Below are 24,443 nucleotides of genomic sequence, written 5' to 3'. Positions count from 1 at the left end.
AAACTGGTCATACAGAAGGTATTCGGCAAAGCACGGTAAAGAGGAATGAAATTTGGTGGGAAGGCCTGGGGAAGCTGCCACTAATGCCCAAGATGTAGCGAGAGGGTCAGCGCACCTTTAAGTTCCCACATGTGCGTGAAATCCAGGTGTAGTTTTCTGGTGGGTTTCTTCCCACCAGAAAGTGGAGTAATCCTTCGCCCTTCTTGCTCTGCTCTTTTGACACTGGATTCTTTTTGCTTGGCACCTCCTAATCCTGTAGATAGCTATTTGTTCACTGAATTCTCTCACACAAGCTGGGAAGCTGAGTCCTTCTGTGAGCTTTAATGTATCTGTGTGTTTTAATAATGAATTACTGTTGATTTTTTACAAATATCCCTATTTAAGAACTTCAAAGTCTTTGGTGTTTCCCCCCACCCTCCAGAGTTTGTACTTTTTGCTGCTGTTGACGCTCCCATGTGATTCAGCCTTGGAGAAATAAATATTTGTTTAGCTGTTCTGCTGTTCTCCTGCTGTGCCTGCTCAGTGCATTTGCTTAATGATGACTTCGGTTCAGCCTTGCAAAGGGTTTTAGGGCAGTAGATTCTCCCAGAGAAGCAAGAAACTCCTTTTTGGACAACTTTACCTGTGTTCTTTCCCCACTCTTGCCCCCAAATCCTTTCCCCTTCCCTCCCCCCGCCTCTTTTCCTCAGATTAGAGTTTGATTAAATAAATGTGGGTGCAAAAGGCCCTTTCTTTGCCATGATAATACATAGCTTTTCATAGCCTTTGTTTCAGCATTATCAGTTGCCAAGATCAGTTCTGGTGAGGAGTCCAAGTTTTGCCTGTTTATTTCTCCACTCCATTTATCTTGACTTGAAACGGTGAGCAGAAGGTTGGACTCAGGCAAGTACCTGCTGCCCGTCCTTGTCATTAGTTGCATTTTCTTGAATCTGTAATTTTCTTCTTTTTGTCTAAAACATCAAATCGCATTCTGGCTTATAACATCTGCTCTAGAGCCAAGCCCATACCGCTGTTTCAAAACATCCATGTGTTCATATTTGAAAGGTTTATGTTATGTTTTCTCTACCCCAACCTTCTTGAGTCAAAGCAGAGATCTTACTTTTTACTTAAGACATCAAGTTGGTCCATGCAATCAGAATTTTTTTTTAAAATGGGGACAATTTAACCTCCAAAATCTACATTTATGCACCTAAATGAAGGTTCGGCTTCTTTTTATTCCTGGAAGCGCAGCACTACCTGGCAAAGAAATGAACAGGTGATTTTATTAATGCTGTCGCCTTTTCAAGTAATTTTGCACAGCTGAAACTGGAAGTCTTCTATTAAACAAAACAAAAAGTAAAAAGAAAAAAAACAACAAACCACAAAACAAACCCAAAAACCCCAAACCTCACAAAATAGCATTAAAAAAAAAATATCAAACTCTGGAAAGATCCAAATTTTGTTTTCTTTTTTTGGCCACTTACAAACCCTTCTTCAAATTATTTAAACTACTTATGCTTCACTTTTGAAATATGTCAAGTATAATTTTGCCAATAACCAGATCCAACTTCTGAGCTATTTTCTGCCAGAAAGCAAAAATCACTTCAGTGAAGTAATACATCAGACTCTCTCTTCATCTATTTCCAGCTGATAAGGTTTCAGCTTATAGCAGAGATTGTTTTTTATTAGGCCCTGAGTACATGACCTGGCACTTGTGCAGCTGAGTTTCATCTGACTACTATCACTCCAGTCCTCGAAGTCATCCCACCGCTTTTTTTTGGTATGATATTCAGAGCCTCCTCCATAATGATGATTCATTCCACAGTGTGTCATCAGCAAGTTTTGTTGGCATGGTCCTCCTTTACCATGCCAAGAACTGTGATGAAAATATTATGTAAGATTTATCTCAAGAATCATCTATGAGGAATTCAACTCATAACCTTCCTCTAGCCTGATTGAAATCATGGGAAATAGAGCTGAAGAGGACCTTGTGTCCAAACTGTATCCCAAAGACATGAGCTATACTCAGCAGATACTTGTCCCATTTGTTCTTAAACGTAGTTGATGGGATTCCATAATCTTCATAGATATTCCATACCAGTAACCGACTCTCCTAATCACTGGACTATTTCTATCCCTAATGTCTTCCCTGAATCACTTCTCTGACATTTTATTTCTTTTCACTGTGCCAAATACAGCTGTAGAATTAGCTCGTTCCCCTTGTGAGTGACGCTTCTGCTCACAAACCACAGCACCATGTTTTGACACATGTGTTGTCTTCTTCCTTTGAGCTGGCTCCATACACTCATATTCATCAGCTGAAGCTTTTGTGCATTAAAAGTTCCACCACAGGCATTCATTTGAACAAGGACAACTATCCATTAAAATCAACGTTTTCTTGACTTACGAAGCAATCCCCAGAGCATTATCATCTTCCTTTATGTTTCTGAATTTTAACTGAAGATAAAGCTTCCCTCAGTTTCAGGGTCTCAGTAGTCTTTTGAAGTCTTCTTTTGCAGGAAGTCAGAGAACATTCCTTCTTGTAGACGTCCTTAAGTATTTTACTCCATATATCAAATTAACAATTAATTTCCCTGTCAGTCCTTATGAGAGCTTTACCTCCCTGCCCCATAGGTATTCAGAATATCCTCAAGGTTTCTGCCATGTAACTTGGAGGAGATTATATGATATGTACACAACAGAATACATTCTGTGTACCGTCTACCACAAAGCTAAATATTATGTTACCACAAAGACAACAAGTTGCATTTGGAAACTCCTTTATATAATGCTAATAAGAAACCCTATTCCATCTTATTCTAATTAACCTGGAAAGTCTCCCTTTTTACAACATGAGAGAGACTTCAAAACATTCAGAATGTTAATAAACCCACAGGTGCTTCCATTCTTTATATCTCTTCTGGTATGTGCTATTCATCAAGAAATGTTGCTTATTTCAGTATTAGTTTAATTTTCTCAGTCTGGAGAAGTTCAGCATTTTGAACCATTGCATCTAATTTTTTTAAATAAGAAATCTTATTTTCCCCATTTTTGATAAAAGATGGACTTAAAAATACTGGCATTGTGTTAGCAAGAAAAGGTACTAGCCCTAAGGTTCAATAGGAGGACACTGGGTAGCTCAGGGAATTCACCGTGGGCGCAATGACTGAGTTAGGGTCTGTATTAAGGCTCCTTTATGTTTCGCTGGCAACATAAAAGTCTTAAACCAGGAGATATTAAGGCCTTTTATGCAATAGATCCAAGCTGGATCTACTAAGAGCTCTTTTTTCTTCTTTTTTTTTGGTGCTAGTCACTAGCTTGTGCTGGGCCCACATTGACTCAATCTAATGGTTATGAGGTTTGTGAATAGACGCAGATAACCAAAATGAAATCAGAATCCATTTTACTGTCTAGTTGGTAGGAACAAGCTCTGAGACTTCAATCAACCTGAAGATGAGCTCCCTTTTAGTCTCCAGATGTCATGCCTTCAAAAGGAGAGCTAAAACTCATTTATGGAAATACTTGGAGTCCTCCCCTCCACCCCTCAAATGAATAGTCATAAAGCTGTAGGGTTCTTAAAGCCAGATCTTCAGTAATAGCACAAAATACTGCCTTTTATACCATACTGCTAATGCTGTAAAATAGCGCAGTATATTTTTCCACCCAGAGAGTAACACCCAGTTAACATTTAAGTTAGTGAAGCAGAAATTTGTGTGACCTAATTTAAGAACCAGTCAAATGTCTTAGGTGAGAAAGTTTCACTAAAACGTAAATGCCACTGTATTTCTACTTTGCTTAAAAGAGTCCAGGGTGAGGGGTGGGGGACAATGGTTATGATACAGGTTATGCAGTAGAGAGAAGGAACCCAATAGGCAAATAATAGACCAGCTTAACTTTTGAGAATGGAGTGTCTGGAAGGTTCAAAGAAAAGCTGGTGTTACTAGCGAACTGAGATTAATTTTGTGAAAGTCTGCAAGGCATTATTTATAGTCTGTGTGCCAGAACTGTGTTTCCATTAATGGTCTCTCCAGGCCATGCTCAAAAAATAGTGCAGTCTCATATAGCGCAAACGAAATTTGGCAATGTGAATGTAACTGTTTTCTATTTTAAGAGACTCCTTCCCAACCCTTCCCGTGTTCTACTCATGAACTCTCTTCATGGCTCTGTGTTCTTCCTCCTGCAGTCCAGTACGTCGTTCAATAGAGACGCTGTGAAAGCAGGGACAGGCCGGCGTTTTCTTGGTGGGCTGTTAAATGATTCATCCTACTGCTACACTCTGGAAGTCTCATTCTACAGCTACATATTGGATGGACCTACTACTGCTGTCCCCTACACAGAAGAAGCGTGTATCCTTTTGAAATCCTTCCTACTCTTGCAGCACACATGAACTGGGCACTTAAGGTAAATACTTTGATCTCAATAAGAGTTTGCTGAGATAGGAAAACACAAGTGGAAATGTGAGTCTGCTCCTGATGCTTTAATTTCCCTCATATTGATTCTCCATACTGTGGAAATTCAAGAAGAGAAAGGTATATTAGATCAAATAAGCCATTTCCCTCTTGTAGGAGATTGTCTCACACACTTATTATAGAAACTAGTCCTGGAGAGCCTGTGATCCATTCCCTTCCACGGTCTTCCATTTCTTTCTTCATTTCTCTCCTTATACTCTCATTATCCCCGTGTTTGTATTATCGTTTTAATAGCAAGTTGAAAGTGCATCTTTGGTACTGAGTTAAAATATCTTCTCCACCTTTGAACTGCAGCCAAAAGGCTCTAAAGGATCCATTAGGTTCCGCAGCTGCCTCAGGGCCAGGTCTTCAATACCAGTTGACAAAGAAGCAGAGAGTGAGCTCTGCAAACAAAGCCGACAAAGTTGTTCGCGTTTTTGAGTGCTCAAATAGAAGCAGCGTCTCGTTCCTCAAAAAACACATAGCCATCTGGCTATCGCAATGTATCAACAATTTGTGGAATTGTTCTGACTGGTCTTATGATCTGTTTCTATGTTTTCCTTTTTCTTTTTGTCACCATGCTCAATCAAATAACTGGTGCCCATACTTCAAGCTTGGGTGTGTTATTTCATTTTGTCATTCTCTCTTGGTAGCTTTTGAAATTTCCACAGGTTTAGAAACATTGCAGAGGGAGAAAGATTAGCTGTGATTGCCTATTTGCCTCTCCACTGCATTTCGGAAGTTGGGGAAGGTTTACAGCTTTAGGGTAGCGAGGGGGAAATTTTCATATGAGACATAATTCTTCACCACCCATGCATATGTGCACACTGTGTGGGAATAAGAGCAAGAAACAGGGAGCGGGGAAAGCAGTTCTTAATCATTTGGGGTTTTATGGTTTGGCTTCTCCACTGAAAGTGAAATCTGGGGGAAGAAGGGGGATGAATATATTAAGGTGACTTATCGGACTTGAACATGTGGAATACAAGCTCTTTTTTGCCCAGTCAGGTTAACTATTTCCAAGGAATAGCTTCTTGCAACTTACACAGATGTAGCATATCTGGCTACGGAGGAAAATAAATGTCCTTACTGTTAGGTTTAGGTATTTATTTTCTTACGTTGGTATTTTGGCGTTCTAAGAACACGTGCCTTAGTTTCACCTTCCATTTTCCACCTCACTTAGTACTCATTGTACTGAGGACTGCTTATTTATCTTCCTTATTTATCAAGAGCAGTTTTTGCAGGGAGGAGTGGGAAGAGTCCCGATACCAATGAGATCATGATTCCCTTGAATATGTTTTTCTTCACGACTTGTGGGTCAGGCTGGCTTAGTTTCCATTTCCATAAAGATTTTTGTTTCGTGCTTCACATTACCGAGGTTTCAGGTGTGGGGGTCTAACATCTCTATCCATTTGCTTGGCTTGCCTTCTGCAGACAGAGCTGCATCATTCTCGCTTCATTCATTGTGGCCAGCGGCAGCTAGGGCAGCGAAAATGGGCCCCAGGTCACAGAGATCCTCCTTGGTGGCGATGTGTGGAGAGCTCAGGCAGCAGCTTGATTTCCGCAGGTACGGTTTCCCCTAGCTGAGGGGAAAAGGAGGAGAGGCTGGTTTTGACTGGCCTGGCAGACAGCAAGCGGGGAAGGCTCTTTGCCTGTGTAGTACGCTCCACTGGCATTTTGCCCTGGTAGGTTTTATTATTTCCTTTCCAACGGAGGGATTCTATCAAGAGTGCTGCTTATGACAGCTCTTCCTCGCGTGTGCAGTTTCCTCGTTAGAGAAAGAAATGGAGCTGCTTGAAGCAGTCTCTAGGCTGGTCTGCTCTAACACAGGAGTGCCTGGATTTATGCTCATCCTATTCTGGCAAGGGAGAAGTTTCCCATCACCGAAGTGCCTGTGACCAAAAGTAAAACAATTGCAGAACGTTCCAATTTAGCCTGAACAGCTCTTCCAAGCTATTTGCAAGTCAGTGATTAATTAATGCTCAGTTTTTTAATGGACCTGAACCAAAGACACAGCCAGTCAGTTCATATTGGCCTCCAAGGACGGGCGTGCTTCTATTAACTATCTAGCTACATGCAGGCAGCAAGTCAAGCAAATAAATGAAGTACAGTGAGCCCAAAACGCGTGAACTCATAGGGCAAGTATTCAGCAAGTCTGCCTCCAAAGAGGTATTTCTTAGGACTTTGTTCATCCCACTGTGATGTTATTGCGTTGTGGGGCTTTTTGTTTTGTTTTGTTTTGTTCTTAATAGAAACAGGATCAGGAAGGCTAGAATTGTTCAAAGCTTCTAGCGTTGGATTAAGAAGCGCAGACTGAGACTCAGCCTCAAATTCAGGGAACCCACGGTCTTGAACAGAGACTACAAAGCAGGTCACACCCCCCCATTCGGAAACTAGCCATACTGGCCCCATGTAGAAAGCAAAATAAAGTAGGATCTCCAGGTTCTACAAAAATGTTAATTTAGCCTCATTTTGTTCCTGTTGGCAAGTGAGAAAACCGAACAACCTCTGAATACTCTTCTTTTTTCACTGGTGGCCTGTAATTCTACCTGTCAGCTTCTTACCTTTACAGCATTCGTGGCAAAGAAGATCATAGTACTATCCCCTTTCATGCCATTATATAAGTGGGTTAGGTTTGTTGGTTTGGTTTTTTTTTTTTATAAATCTCTTCATGTTCCCCAGGGTTTCCATGCTAACTCTATGATCTATACAAACCTCTATGTGTGCCTGTAATAGATACATTTCTACATTGGCTAAGATTATACATTTTGGTCAGAATTGTGTGACTGAAATATACTTTGCAATTATTGAGGTAAATCGATACCTTACATGGATGAAAATGGGAGACAGACTTTCAGTCTGAGAAGCGTTATTTGAATTCTGACGTTGTTAGTGTGGACAGTAACTTTTTTCAATAAGAAAATTAAAATAAAGAAAGGAAAGGTATCATTAAAAGTGGAACTCTGTTCCAAATTACTCCAGTTAGCATGACTGAATGTATTCCTCTAAATGAAATACCTCAAAGATTCAGAATTTAGAGGACTATATCTGGTATATGCTATAAAAAAAATATATTTGCCCCTGAGGCTGCACTATTTAAATGAAATCCAGGAGTGATGAATCTTCCATCAGTCTGTGCAGGGGGGGTATATGTTTGCAACATAATATGGTGGAATAACGGCATCCTGCGGAGTGTTGAATTTCTGGTCTCTTCTAACATAGAGAGTTAACACGGTTGCATGGATGTCTCGGGCCTCAATTAGCATTATATCAGTAATGGTTACTGCGGGAGTGTCTCTTGTATTTTCAACCTGCAAACAAAGCACTGCATCAGGTGTAACTTCCTGAACGTCCCGGTATACGTTCCTTCAGAGGTATGTGTGTGCCTGGTAGGTCTGTGTCTGACTGATACGTACCTGGTGTAGGAGAAACATTAGGGATGTGTTCTGTAAGCCTGGCTCTGCAGAATACCCTGCGATAACATGTGCTGTAGACAACTGTGAATGGTCTCTGTTTCGAAGGCGTAATGAGAGGATTGTAGGCTTCTCGGTTAGTTGCCTGGAAGTGGACCGAGAAATGTTTAAAACCCTTCTCACACGTGCACGCATTTGGCGGTAACTGATTAAACAGGCAGCGCAGCAACAGTTTGCTCAGCACCAGGTAAAGAAGCTTTAAAATGAGCTGATACGCTTCCATTAAATACCATGTTTTACTAGGCATTTACAGGGCTTATGGCACAAGGCATGTAAACTGCTCGGTGACATTCGCCACCGGCAACTCAACTGCCGAGCTGTCTAGATACACACCAGCCTCACAGCTGGGCAGGGAACAAAGGATAAAAGAAGGGGCGGAAGGATGAATCCCCAGCTGTAGGACTCCGAGCGCTGCTCTGATAGCACACCCAGAATTGCTTTCCACTACAGCTGCTGATCAGCAGCTGTCACAGCCTGACCCGAGAGCGGCCAGTAAAGGAGTCTCACATCAACAGTTTTAAAATCTATTGGTTTCATTTTTTAGAGTGTTTTAACTGGATCCCTGCTGCACAGCAGGCAGCCCATAAGAGAGCATAAAAGGTTTTACGCTTCCAAAGACCGGCCATGAGGTAGGAAGATAGAAAAGATGGAGACTAGGCAAGAACTGGCACGATCGCAGCCTTGTAGCTGTAGGGGAGAATAATCATCAAGATAGGTGGGTTACCACATTTGTCAGCATGTCCATGGTTTTTTGTGTGTTTTAATCTTAGTTCTAATCTTCTTCCAAGTGGGGAAGGTCCTTATCCAAACATGGGCCTTTAGTCATCTATATGTATGGCTTTACTTGTTGAAATCACTTCTGAGTGGAACAAGAGACTGGAACCCTGGACTGGGGTTGTGGTGGAACAGTTCTCCTTTGTACAGTTTTTTGAAGCACATCACTTCACCTCTTTGATTTAATGTTGTCAATATAAAGAATGAATTTCATGAAACTTCTTTTGTGAAACAAACGAACGTTTTGGAAGCCACGGATGAAGAACACAGAAGAAAGAGACATTACTAATATTATCCCAAGGTAGGTCTTGTCACATTAAAACCAGCTGAGAATTCATCTCAATACTTTAAAATAGTATAGCTGAACCAACTTGCAAAGATATCACTTTGTATTTTCCATTTCAGGGAGTGTGTTGAATCGGAAGCTTTGCATCCCTTAAACAGGACAAAGTCGCACTGCTGAACTCTCTCTCCTGTTTATGGACATTAAAAAATATATTTATGTGGCTACAGCCACAGGATGAAAGCTTGGTTTGACTAGAGTCTCTCCAGGTGCCTTACAGGAGCTCACATCTTGGACTCTTGGCACAGTTGGGACCCCTGAGTTCACCCTGATTCTTAACTTCAAGCAGAATATCAGCCTGCTGCTTGACTGTGGACTTGTTAGAAGTTAAATCCCCTGGAGGAAACAGTCATTCGCTTATATCCAGATTCCTTTTAAAGAGTACTTGGATCTCAGTAAATGCCTGTCCTGGGGAAAAGAAATCTGTATGCAAACTACAATTCCAGTAAAAGCATCTATAACTTTTAGAGCTTCACAGACCTGCCAGTCCTCTAGGGCAAACATACTTGGTTATTTTGGGCTTTTTTACATGTCTTTTTTTGGCAATTGCCTGTCCTGATCTTCCTAGCTCCGCTAGTGATATCCTTAAGAGAAGATCCTCATGAGCCAGATTATAGCCCTCGCAGGTTCATTCCCACCCAGTAAAGGCAACGTTACTAGCAAAAGCCAATGAGGTATGAAAGGCTGTGCTGATAAAGCTGAGGGAGCTCTGCAGAGGTTATCTAGCGTGGATTACGTTCGAATTTGAGTTAGAGCTTGTTGCCGAGATGATTTCAAAGTAAATCGGGCACATACTCAGGAAAAGACCTCCAGAGGTCTGCATCTTCATCTTTCTTCTGCTAACTCCTAGAAACAGACTCCTTTCTGTGTGTTGCAAAAAGAGACATTAATCCTGACGCTGCAGATTTTCCTCAGAGTGACCTCCTTGCACATCATCTCTCCAGTATTTGGTTATTTCGCAGTACCATGTTTTGGGCTGTCTTTGAGGAAAGAAAACAAAGTCCTCTTTCAACTCCCCAGTCTGTGTGAAAGTGTCAAGGTTTACAGCGACAATTTCAAATGCTCTTAATATTACTGGAAGCATAGAGTTAAATTATAGAGTTGTAAAGTTACTTTATAGTGATAATGCTGTCAAGCATCAATATCTCTGCCCCAGGGCACCATGGAAACTCAGTTAATGATATAAGAAGCTGATATTTTTCGGGGTTGCAGCTGTTGGCTCATACCCAGAAGGAATCTGTGTGTTTGTTCATTTCGGGTATATACAAGGGAACGTGCTCAAAGAAAATTAAGAAACAGTGAAAGTCTGGTTAATGAAGTGCAGTCCAATGAAAGTGCAGAGCATTATATGGTGTTGCAGTATACACACCTCTTTCCCTCAAGTTCAATACAGTGGACAGTGCTGTACAAAAATACTTATTTTACTTTAAGGGGTGGGGGGGGGGGGAGGGGAGTGTCTATTTGAATGTAGATTTGTTTATCTAGTTGCCTGTAGCAGTGATCGCATCAATCTATGCAGACACCGTCTGGGAGCACCAATAAAGAAATGGAAATTAAGGCAAGTGACTACAGTCGACTTAGGAATATCTATAATTTTTGTAATGGATTTCTTAGCATCTGTATCCCAAAGTACTTTGATAGCCTCAGATGAAAGATGCTATAAAAGTGCAAAATGTTATTATAAAGGTGTTTTTTTTTCTTTAAAGAAAGATTTTTATTTTTTTTTTCTGAAATGTAGAATATCAATCTTGGAAGGCATCTTCAAAGTATTTCCTGGGGATTTAACCATATGATTCCAGTTACCTTTTGGCTAGGAGCCAGGTATCAAATACCATGCGTGTGAGTGGGGAAACGGTCTTGCAGTTAACTGCTGCAGCAAGAGTGATCCTGAGTCACTGGTTCATTTCTCTGTGGGCCCAGTTGCTTTGCCTGCTGGCAAGAGTTCAACTGGCCTTCTGTGGGGAAGGAGGGAGAGCAGGTCTGACTGACGAGCCTGTTTGAAGTAAAAGTGAAAGGGAGTTTGTAAGCTGACGATCTTGTCTTAAGGGGAATTAAGTAACAGAGGTATTGAGAGCCAACCTGTCCTACCAGATTTTAAGGCACAAGTTAGACTGAGCACCACGATCTGCCTCCGAGTTGTGTTGTCCTCAACATTGTAAAGGAGGACCCCATGAAGGTGTAGATTAATTTTCTTCCTCTTGTGTACACAGATTCCTTTCCCAGGGATACTAAGGTATAGGGAAGAGAAGAGATGGTTATTTTGGGACCAGAATGTGAGCAAGGTGCATATCCAGACCCATAGAAATGCTCTCAAGTCACTTTTAGACATAAATGCAGGAGCTTCTCATCTTTGAAGAGCAGAAAGACTTCAAGACCTGTGAGCCAGGACTAGGGAATTTGCACAGGCTGACTTGAGAGCCATCAATATTTACAACCTTACTCGGGAACAGGGACCTTTTGGACAGTAGGAGAGTAAGCGTCTTATAGGGACACATGTGCAAATATCATCCCTGCTTCCCACCTGCTGTCTTCAACTCAGTGCTGGTGGAGAATGTGCTCTTTGGCCTAGGTAGGGCTGTATCCAGTGACACGGGAAGACTGATCCATCAGCCAAGATGAGGAAGCCCAACTCTGAAAAGATCTTACATCCAATGCAACCTTTGGGGTTTCTGTTGAGACACTGCGTGCTTACTGCTGCCAAACTGCCACCGAGGTTTTACTGATTGAAATCCTCATCAATGCTTTCCATTCAAACTACCAATGACTTATGGTTGCTACCAGGCCAGCTAAATCAGCAGCCTGCAAGCACAGAACTCTCTAATTCAAAATGGTTTTGATGATGGTATTAAAAAAAAAACATATAATTTTCCAGTTAGTAATGATAATAATTACATTTTTCTTTTAGTATTTCTTTTACACACAGGAGACAATAACTTAGACTAAGCAGAAGTGATGCTTTTGCTGAATGGTTGGAAGGTGAAGTCGATTGCATGAGTGATTGCAGAGTTCCCTCCAGGCACTGCTATCCCTCTTGGAACTGGCTTTCAAGGTCTTGAACGCCTCTCTTACGAACTGGCTTTTCTATAAACTTGTATTTTTCCTTGTCCTTATAAGCAACTTAGACAAAACTAAGCATATGGAACTGATAGTGAGGCTCTCGGGTGCTCAGAACACCATACAAATGCTATTAGACCCGTAGTTAAAATAATTCTTTGGTAAATGTTAAATTCCTATTAGTAACACTCGCTAAACTTAAGTGCAAAGGAAAGGGCAAGGCTAATCTGAAAGGCAACGGAGAGCAAGGCTTAAAAGATATTAACAATTTGTTGGAAATGTCTGAGGGGAGTGGTTAATATGACTAAAGAGTAACGTCTGTAGGTTGAAGATTTAGGTTGGGAGAGGGCTTTAGCCAGTGCTGTGCTTTGGAGCTTTCCCAAATGTCAATGGGAATGAAAAGGAAAAAAAGCATTCAGAATGAGGCATTTTTCAAAAAGCAATAAACAGAAAAATTGCAGTTGCTCTGTGATAAGCCTCCTCTTTTCTGCCAGCCTGTAGTGGTGTTTGTGTGTCTCCATGTTTGTCATCTTTTTCCTCTTCTCCGTGTCTCTTCGCTTCTGGCTGAGTCTTCTCCCCTGTGCCTGCCTGTCTCGTGTCTGTATCCTCACCATAATCTTTGCAGTTTTAGGTCATTACTCCTACCCCATGCCTTTGTCTCATCTCACCTGATTTTTTACAGGTGATGTTTCATTAATCAGACACACCCAGTCGCTGCTTTTTGTCACTTTGTGCTGTCTTTCACCTAAACTATTCTTTTTCTCTTTTCCATGTTGCCACCTAAAGGCTCAGCAGGGCTTTTTGGTGATTAAAGGGAATTCTAGGGCGGGACCAGAAGTTATTTCTAACTACTACTACTTCTTTAGTCCCAAATACCAACATCCTGAAAGGGAATCAGAGATGTTTTTTAGGAAACTTAGCGCAAAGAAACGAGTGTCTATCTGTCTGTGCATCTGTCTTTTTCAGCTACTTGACCAATTGCAACTGAATTTGATAGTGACGAAGGTCTCAGAAATACTACATTCCTATGAGTTTCATGAAAAATAGATGGCTGAATGAGTACAGAGACTAAAACTAATCTCTCCAGTAGGGACAGCTGCTACTTGAAAGGAGCTTGTAGATAGGTGGGGGTCTACATCTTCTCGCTAGTAACAAGCGATAGAACAGAGAAAATGGCCTCAAGTTACGTCAGGGTAGGGTTAGGATGGATATTAGGGAAAAGTTCTTCACAGAAAGGGTTAAGCATTGGAACAGGCTGTTCAGGGAAGTGGTGGAGTCGCCATCTCTGGAGGTATTTAAAAGACGGGTAGATGTGGTGCTGAGGGACATGGTTTAGTGGTGGTTTTGGCAGTGTTAGATTGATGGTTGGACTTGATGATCTCTGTTAGAAACCAGAGGACTGTAGGCATGAAAGTCACAGGAAACATCCCACATCTCCTTGCCTTCCTGGGTCTGTCACTGGTGAGTAGAGACTCCACTTCACTTTCCTTTTCTTTACAAACTTTTACCCCTAACATCTCTGCAAACCTTGACAAAGGATATCCCATGGCATCCTGAAAAGCAGATCGCATCTTCTCCATCAAGCCGCTGTTGAAAGAGGCCAGAAACCTGCCAGGTTCAGTTCACAGGTGAAGAGAATATCCATTCAAGCCAAGGCAAATAGGTGCTCACCCCAGGTCAGCAGTGTTTCTTGTCACCTAGAGGTGAAACCTTGTCCAGGGTTCAGATCAACAAAGTCTGAACATGTCTCAGGCAGAAACTAAAGACAATCTGCAGCTTTGGTCTAGTGTTCAGAAACCTTTGTGTTTTGATAAGAGCAGAGTGGGTCTGATTCTCCTATGTCTCATCTCTTAAGGGAAGAACAGCCAAATCGCCTCAGATCAAAACCAGTCCTTTGCAGTGTCTTGTCTCTGACAGAGGCCAAAAGCAGATGCCGGAGAAGAATATAATAATAGAGTAATCTTATAACAATATCTCCCCTGAATATTCTTCCAGCTTCCAGCAATTAGTGGTTTGGGGATCCCGGAGCCAGAGACGTTGATTATGTCTGTAGTAACACTCAATGGATTTGTCTCCCATGAACCTGCATACTTTTTTAGCATCCACAGCATTCCTTGCTAGGGATTTCCACGGCTTAATAATATCTTGTTTGCTTTAAGCCTACCACCTGCAAGCTTCATCTTGTGATTCCTAATTGTTACACTGGAAGCAGCATTGATCCCCATCTGCTTTCCCCATGGCACTCATATCAGACACCATTTTTTCACGTTTGAAGTCTCCTAGCCTACCTAGCTATTTGCTGCCTGCCTATTTATCCTGCACATGCTAAGCAGAAAAATAGTACCAGATCAGAATCATTCCTTCATTGCTAGAGTTGGTATATCATCTCACACTTCCTTTCTGAGTACACACAACAGTATGAGTTGCCAAGCGATGGAGAATCGACTCCAGTGACACTAATGGCAGAGCCTGCATTTGCTGTGCATTATGATTTTTACTTGCACTCAGAATAAATCCTGCCCTGGTCACACAAGCAGCAGGTACATGCACCAAAATGAGAGATACGGCTTTCAGTTTCCGAGTGCACATCGTAATGTGCTCAGTTCCTCATGCGCTTAACAGTCTGTGTGTGTTCTGCCGTACTCTTCTTTTTCCCAAATTCAAAGGGATTCAAAGCCTGTTAAATTAACTGAATTTCTGTTCAGCATAGGCTGGATTTTGGTCATCTTGCTCAAAGAGTCTAGGAACCAACTCCTGCTGGAGGAATACATGGGGTTTGAAAATGGCAACGTCCCATATCCCTTGCTTTCTGTCGTTATGATTGGTGTGCATCACTCTTCTGCAGCAAACCAGCTTCTGGATAACATGCTCCCACAGTCAGGCTGCATTAATGCATCTGTCAGGCCAGTTATTTCTTTCTCTAAAACTAAGTAATCCTTATTAAAACAGCAACTGTCATCTGATGCCACAAAAGACCAAATGATAGGTGACAATCCATCTTTTCTTCATCGGCCAGTCCCTCAAGAAATCCAATGTAAAGGTTAACTACTCAAGACCTCTCATGTAGCAAAGAGGGATCTGCAGGACTGTGGAGTGTCACGTGTATCAAAAGCTTACATTGGACTGGTTTCTGCAGACATTTGGTTGGAGCAGTGTTGGAGGACATGTGCAAACTGAGGTCTTTCCACTCTATCAATACATGACAAATCTCAAGCTTCCTTTCAGTAAATCCTGAAACAGGCTGTTCAAGTGGAATGTAGCTGGTTTAATCAAGGTAGGGGTTGGATATGACTTGGAGGATACAGTTGTCCTCCTGCTGACTTTCTAGAGGAGAGGCAGCTGAACTGCTAAGGTTCCTACATGGTGGAGCGAAGACTGCCTGGTTCTGCCAGCCCAAGTGGAGAGAGTCTACAGTGCTTCAGTCCCATTATTCCTGTTTTCAAGCCTTTTCATCTTGAAGTTTCTGTGGATTTCTTCAAGGTCAGGTTAGTGGCTGGTTCTGTTGGCAGAATACAGCTTCAGGCTCCTTGTCTCTTACTGTGCAGCAGTAATACCTCCCCTTAGAAGATGTCTATGACTCTGCCTGTTAGCAGTCTCACAATCTCACATTCTTGCTCTGATGCTGTGAAAATTTGAAACTGAGCTATTTCTGGGCCAACAGGGTTATCATTCTAGTGTCCCTTCTTCCTTACTTAATGATTCCTCTTTGCACCGCATCCTTCACGTGTCTGCCAAGTAGAATTTGTTGCATTGACTTTCTTTCCAAAGCCTGCCCAGAAGGACAGCTTTCCCTCAACCAGGACACAGAAAGGGCCTGTGTCTCCAGAACCATCAATATTTTTCTTGAGATGATAAATGAACTGCCAATAAACCGAGGCAGCTGCCAGATCCATCTGAGAAACAGACCTTCAGACCCGATTTATCCGTGCTTGGTTTATTTATGTGTCTGGAAACTTCTGAGATGCAAACAGAGGACTAACCACTCTGAGACAGCCACCGAGAATTAGATGGTGTAGAGAGATGCAGTGGGAGTTTATGGACTGGTTCGGATACATTTAGCTATTACTCTGTGCTAGCCTATCTCAAACAAGAAAATAGCTTGAGATTCATCATAGGGAACTCCACAGAAAAGAAACAAAACTCTCAAAGCAAGACCTAAATTCTCATACTTGCTATGTCATTCAGTTTGGTTTTGTCCATCTCTTCTGGTCTATCTCGCCTATAATTCAGGTTTTTGCATAACTTCTGAAATTTGTGTTGTCAAGATTTTTCTAAGGAGGTGAGGCATGGCTGATCATGTTGTGCCTGGAGGGATGCGACCAGTATACGTGCTTCAACAAGTAAGGTTTGTAGAGAGACCAATCTGGTTTTGAACCATCTGATACAGTTGGAAAAAGCAGACAGTCTTTGTGTTCAGGGTCCTTTTGCTGGGCAGAAGGCGTGTGTGTGTGTGTGTGTTTCATATGCATTCACCCCAAAACTTCTGAGCCTATTTTTTTGGTTCCAACCAGAAAGAGTTCCCAGAGGTATTGAGTTTGAGCAAGTTTTATGAAAAGAGGCAGCTGAGCAAAGGACAGAGACTCAACTAATGCCTCGGCTGGAGGAAAGGCTGGAGTGAGTTTAAATGTTATTACACACCAGAGGGTCTGTGTGGGGGAGCTGCTGTAAAACACTCCAGCGCAGGGAGAATTTCAGCTGGCACACAATCCATATTGCCGGAGAAACCAGGTGGGGACTGGGTCTCAGTAGCTGCTGTTGGGAGGGGACTTGAGCCCAGGTCCGAGGCAGCAAAACCAGCGAGGACGAGCGCTCAGTGTCAGCTCTTAGGAGGAGATCAGAAGCCCAGCAGCCCGGTGCCTCTTGGCACCTCCCTGTAGTTATTTCCCAGTGTAAGGCTGAGCCTAACGAAGCGGTTTCCCCTCCCCGCCCGGTCTGCCTGCCTGCCCGGGTCCGCACCGGGCAGCGCAGCTCACGCTTGCCTGTAGTTAAAGTGCCCTCTTCTGGCGTGAAACGTTTCATTCCTCAATGGCAGTCGATTGAAGAGAAGGGGATGTTTTTCTGATGGTTGCTGAAATCAAGAACAAAGCAGGTTTTCTCTTCCTTCGCTTCCCCTCTGCGTCCCGGCCTGTCTTGGCAGGCAATAGCGGGCGGAGAAGCAGGAGCACCCCTGTTGTATCAGCCTGGCTAGGTCAAAGCTTTTCTGTGGGACAGTACTAGGATGAGATTTTGGTTTTATCTGAGGTCATTAAAGATGTTTTTTTTTTCTCTTTTGTCTATTTTTTTTCCTGCCTTATCTTTAGCTGGTGTAAATCTGTAACTATCTTGATTTACAGTAGCTGAGAATTTGATGGCCTTTTCCTGCTTATGTTTTCCGCTCTCTGTTGTATAAATGGCTATTCTTGACCTGTTGATGTCAATAGTTTTCACTGTGAATCCCAATGGGATCCAGATTTGACCTCTATTGATTAGCAGGGAATGCTTGGTGATGAAATGCGGGGAGAGGAGAACGTGCAGCAGCTGTCAGAGAAGCTCCCATACTAAGCACTCAGTCGGAAAAGGAAAGTTTTGATACACTTGTTAATGTGAATTCAAGGTTAGCAGTACACAGCAACTGCATCTGTCTGCAGAGGGATTTAAAATCAGCCTTTAATAAGAAAAAGGAGTTTCCTGCACTGCTTTATCGCATCGGATTCCATCAGAGGCCTTTGCATGTGCTTTGGATTTTTCTCTATTTTTAAGGAGCATTTCAAGCCATAATTGATTATAGCTGAATTTGTGTTACAGAGAGGGAACAGCAGGTCAGGACATTTACGCTGTGAGACGAGACTGAGCTTGATTCCCATTTAGATCCTTTACAGCAGAAGGGTAGTGGTTTTTTCCCCTGGTAACAAGCAGTGTCTCAGCTATTGAGTTCAACGCTGTATTAATAATTCTGTACTTATTGCGAGCTCTCTGAATGCAAATCCCTCACACACAAGCTGGATTGGCATAAACCGGTTTAGGAAGCACTCATACAATTTGTACTGCCCTCCACTGCGTGTATGAGGAATAAAAGGAGCTGGAGTCAGGACAGCCAGGTTTTGCAAAGTGCCGAGCTGGAAGTGAAAATCCAGCTTCTCCCTTCAAGGTGAAAAGGACATAGGAGATTCTGGTGGTTTTGGTCTGCCCGAGAATCTTCCTGCAGTGGTCCCTGCTCTGTTATACGCACTTTAAAACTGTCATATGCTGACATTGTTTTTCGCCTGGTCATTTCACTATTCGTTAAATAAGGTCTCGGGACTGAAGTTCAGGAAATGTGGCTTCTAACCATGCCATTTTATTTTAACTCCAGACCTGTGTTTCATCTTGCATTCCTCCCCAGTCCTGGGTGCTCAGATGGAATTTAGGCAGAGATGCCCTGTGGCTGAGGATAAGTACAGCACCCTTTCAGTCTTACCACACCAAACCCAGGAGTGCAGGGACAGGTAAGATCAAGAACGGAGATAAGACAAGCTGAGAGTTTCCAAGCCAATACAAGTTGAGATATTAAAGTAGTTAATGCAAACAGGAAATCATGGAAAAGACAATACCAAAAATTTACCTTATGCCTCGCAAAGGATTATCCCAAATATGATATAAGGATAAAGCGCACATAGTCATCTTCTAACATTTCACTTTAAGGCTGCTGCTCTGCATAGGAAAATAGATATGTGTGAGTGCATGCATACATTAGATATGCATATATACCAGACCTTTTTTTTTTTTTTTCCTAAGTATGTTCTCAAGATTCATGAAGGAAAGCAATTATGACAGAGAGAGAAACTTGCGGGCCTCTGTTTGTGTGGGGGAGCTCCATGCCACCGCTGCAGTGAACAAAGATGCCCCTCTATCAGTCCTCCGCAGACAGCCCTGGAACTGGAGCAGCCCGGAGTAACGGTGCTGAGAAGTTGGTACGATAACAAGGCAAAGCAAAGTATAGCCCTAACAGGATGACAGCGAAAGGCAGCAAAAATAGGTGGCTTTTGTATGACTATAATAGCACCACCTGCTTTCAGAACGTTAGTCATCCCGTAAATGTGTCCATTCCAGCGAATATCCTTGAGGGAGCTGACACAGAAATCCATAGAAACGAGGCGCTGAATCTGAGCAGAGAAAAGGGAGAAGAGCAAGGACTCGGCAGGCTGAAAGGAGCCTGCTGGCGGGGGGAAGAGGAGCAGCCTGGAAACGCGGGCGTGCATGTGTGGGTGCGTACGGGGCAGCAGAGAAGTACGTATGCTTCTTGAAGGGAAGAATTTGTTTCCTTCTCATCAAACCTCAGCCCCTGCTGCTTTCTTTGATTTTTCTCTAGCAGGGCCAATCTAGGCACTCAGCGATGATAAATAACCCAGTATTACAAGGTGACATGCACAGTGACACGATAATATGGAGAGGAAGAGAAGAACCCAAAGGGACAGAGTATCTGTGCAATTTATTTATTTCCCATGCGGAGCAGTGCGGGCAGTTTGGGAACCCCATCCCGCTGCCTCCTGCTGCAGGCTGGGGGGGGGACGACACGTTTAGGGGAGCCCGGCAAACCTCGAACCTTGCTGGCATAAACAGTCGCCCCAAAAAGCAGCATTTTTCCTGGTGAGCTTTGTTTGCAGCGACCTTGGTAGGATGTTTCCGTCCTGATTTGATTAGGGGCATGTTGGGGCCTTGTGCTTGATCTGCAGTCGCGGGGTAGCCCTGCGGGTCAGGATTCCTGCGCTCGGCTGCCAGCTCCGTCGCGGATTCCTGGGCCGGCCTGGGGCGAGTCGCACAATCTTCCTCCCCGCGTTGCCCGATTAGCAGGCTTTCAGCTTTGCGATGCTAACGGGGTGGGTTTTGGTGGTGTTTTTTTGGGTTTGTTTTTTTTTTTTTTTAACATCGCGTTTGTGTGCAATTTCCTGGATTTTGTCAAAGCAAACCGAGAGCAGAAGTGTTGTTGTGCTGCCACGCGCAGTACATCAGCAGGGCCGAGCCTTCAGCTTCACCGAGCAGGAGGCTGCTGCTTGGGCTGACAGAACAGCAAGTTGTCGTTCTCTGTTGGGCCAACATAAGGAAAGAAAACAAGGTACATTTTGCCAGAGGGCTTCCTGGCCATTTGCTGATGACTAGGGATGTTAAGACTTGGTGATCTGGATTCTGTTTGTGGTTCCGTAAAGGGCTCGCAGAGTCCTTTCCTCCCCCAGCCCTCTCTCGCGGATGAAAGCGCAGGGCAGGAGAAATGGCGTTGTCTAGACGATGACACAGGGCTAGGACACAGTCTAGCGAGATAAAAGGAGAATGGAACGGGCATACAGAGCAAAGCGATTTGCCTAAATCTGCACAACCAGATCTCCTGACTCCTTCACACTCCCTCCTGTGGCTTCTCCTTAGGAGATGAAGCTGATTGATTGAAATTGCCCTTTTTACTGATTGCCGTTTTAATAATCTAACCAGTAATTTCAGAAATCCAGCAAGAGGGGTGCTTTTTTTGGTGCCATCTGTTTGTTACTTGCATTTCTTTCAGGTGGGCACCAAAATCAGACTAGTTGAGTTCTCTTTATTTACATTTGGGTTTATGTCCTTGTCATCCAGGTATAGCATAGCGTTACTGCTGCAGCTGCATTCTCACATGACAGGGGAATATTCTTATTACAAGCGAGTGAAAATTAAAAACAAAAATACACCCCCCCACAAATAAATCAAACTGCAAAAATAAATCTTGATCTTACAGGTCTTGGGAAAATCTCTTTGTGTATCCATGCATGCTTCGTCTCCTTGGCGATTGTCATCTTGTGTGAAATTCCTGTTTTCTGAGTGTGGGATGGAAACGACTACTGTCTTCTGCTTTGACATTTCTGTCTCCTCACAGCCCCCTTTGCCTGTTCTCAGTTGCTTCTCATGCCATATCTGACTGGTCTTCAGTGCTGGTAGGGACTCTTTGCCTTAGAGTCTTACACGCACTTAACTGCCCACCCAGATTCTTCCAGATTTTAAATAGGTGAATAATAACCCAGCTTCATGCCCCCGGGGTTTTGATTCTTGATGGGTTTTCCCACATGCTGTCAGCCGGCAAATAAATAATACCTGCAAGAAAAAGGGACTAAAATAATCTCGGCTCTTTTTGCTGAGAGCCAAACGGACCAGTGGCCGGAATGCAAGAGGAAAGGATATTCCTATTCCCCCCTCATTTGTCTGACAGCGTAATCACTCAGAGTAATAAATCTTCATTGGAAACTTAGATGAAAATGGAAGAGGAACGAGAGTGCTTTCAGAGATGAAGCTGGGAGGCGGCTCGTGTCTCTGTGGAAGACCAGCCCCAGAGGGAGAGCGAAAGGGCGACAGAAGCCCCCTTGCTGCTGGGTCCAAAGTGGCCCTTAGTGGCCGTGACTGTGCCGGGCAGCTGGCCCCAGGCCATCACCTCTGCCCCGGCCAGTGCCCTCTGTTCCCCGCAGCCCTGGGCTGTGAGGAGCGGGGCTCCTGGGTCGCCCCCGTAGCAGTCTTAACCTGCACCCCAGCAGTGCGCAGGGGCCTGAGCAAGGGCTGGGAATAAATTGTAGAGATCTAGAGCAGCTGGCTACCTGCCGCGCTGGCTCTTTAACCCTTCAGGAGCTAGCGCTTTCCCACAGCCTCAAGAGCGAACAAGGACAAAAAAAAAAAAAAAAAAAAGCAACCGCAGAGCTGAAACATTTTATTTCCCCTACTGGGCCTGCCAATTAACCCTGTCAGGAGCTAGAAAACCACACTGGGCGCATCAACAGAAAATGAGCTGAGGAGGGGAGAGTGTTTGAGGAAGGCAGTGCAGAGATCTAATCAGCTCCCCGTCTCCCTGGAAGAGCTGAGCTGTGGCACAGGGACAGCGGGAGTGAGTTTGCAAACACCTCCACGCTTCAGAAACCGCTGCAGGGCAAACAGAGAGGACGAAGACCAGCTCCTGGTGGGAGTCTGTCTCCAAGCTATCTGGCTGCTGCATGTCCGTCCCTTTCCAAATACCACTGTTCCTGCCCTCCCCCTGGTTGCTGTATTGGCTGTGTTGGCTTTGCGGTGTGTTTGGGGGGTTTGAAGAAGGCTGGAGGGAAGAAGGAGGCAGCAAAGGCTTCCCCTCTCCAAGAGCTGAGGCTCTCCCCGTCTGGGATTCATCCTGCTCTCGGTCTGCTTCAGTGCTGGGTCTGCATGTTTTCCCTGCGTGTTTTCCCTGCAGGGTTCGGCGAGCTGATTGCCTCTTCCTTTGCTCCAGGCAGTGGAAAGTTTGAGCTGGACTGAAAATAAGGGTAATTGTATGACTTGGATGAAGCACGAGTCACCCAGGATGTATTTTGTTTGTTCCCCTTTGACAAGCACACCAGATGATGTGTAGAGAGCGAGGTCAAGAGACAGTGGGCAGAGCGTGGCATTGGGCTTGGTGTCACCCAAAGGGTGGTTTGGTCCATTCACTGTGAGGATGATGAAGAACTGACTGTACGTTGGGGCTGTTCGTGGCACCTTGTGTGCAAGTTTGTTGAAGTAAGTTGCCTAATTTCCCGCAGCATCAGCCTGCTGTGTTTCTATTGAAATCATCCAAGCAACATCAAAGATGAAACCTGTCCCACAGTCACCTCTGTAGCCTCTGGATCAAGGAAGCACATGGAGCCAAAGCAGAGAGGCAGGCATAGTGTTTAATTAGCATTGCTTTTATTCCTTTCTGTAGAAAGCAATCTTTCTTTCCACTTGTTACTTTCATTGGGAATAAAAATCAGGTGTTGCCCCATCTGCTCTGGGACCTTCTGACTGGCAGAATGGTCCTACGTGCAGCTACAGGTGAGCCCAGACCAGCCCGGCCTGCCCGCTCGCCTCCTTGGCCTCTCACCCTACCACGCAGACTTCACCATTCCCTAATCCTCTCACTGCTAATTGCTTCTCTAGTGCCTCTTGGACGCCGGTGAGCTGCGAGGGGGTGACACGCAGCGCTCTCCCAGCCTCGGCAGAAAAAGGTGGGATGGCTTTGGCCATGAAAAATAGCACAAATGGAAAAAAAGAGGGGCTGTTTTGGAGTTGAGCGATATAGAGTTAATATTCTGACTCTCAGGCCATGAAATCAATCTTCCAGGTGAATTTGTGGTCTCTCAAATTCATTTTGGGCACGACACGCACCTCAAATGGAACTGGCTGCAGCTCTTGACGTCAGTAAATGCTTTCTTCCCTTCAAAAGAACACAGCTTGGATTTCATCTTGTTTTTACACCTTCACTTCTCCTTGTAAGGCTCATTGTCACCACCAGGTCTGGTGTCATCCAACTGCGGCAGTGAGACCAACACTCTGTGCTGCAGAAATTCCCAGAGCACAACACTCGGCAGCTGCCAAAGCTTTCTGCTGGCACCTGCTCAAGGCAAGAGAGAGAGAAATATCACTTTGTCTGCCTCCCTTCACTGCTGCCCACCAGGAAACCAGCATAGACAGCACTTTGTTCCTCTGCTTGAGAGATGTGCAGGTTAGATGAGCAAGGCGGACACCTTGAGCCTTTTTGGCCTTTTCAACAACCCATGTCCCCTTTGTCCCATCCCATTTTTTTTCCAGTCAGGGATTACTGCCGCCCCATATCACTGCTCCCTAGAAGGCTGGCAGGGAATAGCATTTTGCTGTGCTTTTCTTCTGCTGTTTCCCACCTGCCAAAGTCCTTCCTTTAAATGGCATGGGTTTAATTATTTTGGGCATGAGAGCTGGTGAGGGCTGCATTTGGGCAAACAACGAAAGGATGCTTTCAGCAAGGCAGCTCTGAGGAAGATCAGACGTTTCTGATGGTTGTGGGGGACAACTTTCCTCTCACCAGCTTTCTCCACCCGGCTTCATTCCCTTCTGACTCATGGGTGGCTGCTGTCTTCTTGTCTTTCCATCTAAATTGAGGTGGTAATAAATGTGCTAAATCCCTTCTTTGTGGAAGAAATTCTGCAAGTTGAGAATGTCAGGTCGCGCCTCTCACTTTTCCAGCTAGCCCAGCTCTGAGCAGTGGAGCAGCCAGTTGGAATGACAAGAAGAGGCATCAGATATCGTTCAGATATTACGAGGTGTGCATGTGGGAGAAAGAGTGAATTTAGTGCTTGTAACCGCTCTGCAAGGAACAGTACAAAACTGGCTGCAGGTACAGAAAAGGTGCAGTGAAAGCGTTGTGACGATCCTTGCCTATCTGGAGCTACCTGGGGCCTTTCTCTGAAACTGCCAACAAGGGGGTGGGCATGTGTGGATGCGTCTGGTGCTGATTTGGTGGGTTTTGTGCTGGTTCGTGGACCTGACGTGGTCACACAGTGTGTGCATAGTTCCCTGTCAGCAAGGTCATCCCTTCCCCGCTCCTCCACCAAGCAGCAGGAGCAGGATTGTACCCAGCCTGCAGAGCTGCCCGTGATGCTGTCCCCTTCCCCC

The 24,443-nt window shown here is 44.2% G+C and overlaps 1 protein-coding gene across 1 annotated transcript in view; it reads left to right on the top strand.

The window, feature by feature from the left end:
• Nucleotides 1-24,443, top strand: part of LOC309672808 (BEN domain-containing protein 5) — a gene marked incomplete at both ends in the record, with an annotated part of 984,871 nt that overhangs the window by 890,294 nt on the left and 70,134 nt on the right. The window contains one exon of the mRNA XM_082484407.1: nt 4,163-4,325. Within this exon, the coding sequence (XP_082340533.1) occupies nt 4,163-4,325 (163 nt within the window). The remainder of the gene's footprint in view (nt 1-4,162; nt 4,326-24,443) is intronic.

The sequence above is a fragment of the Vanellus vanellus genome (assembly GCF_965231255.1).
Source record: "Vanellus vanellus genome assembly, chromosome: 5".
Classification (NCBI taxonomy): domain Eukaryota; kingdom Metazoa; phylum Chordata; class Aves; order Charadriiformes; family Charadriidae; genus Vanellus; species Vanellus vanellus.
The sequence above is the reverse complement of the archived record's forward strand: the minus strand, read 5'-3'. Positions and strand labels throughout refer to the sequence as shown.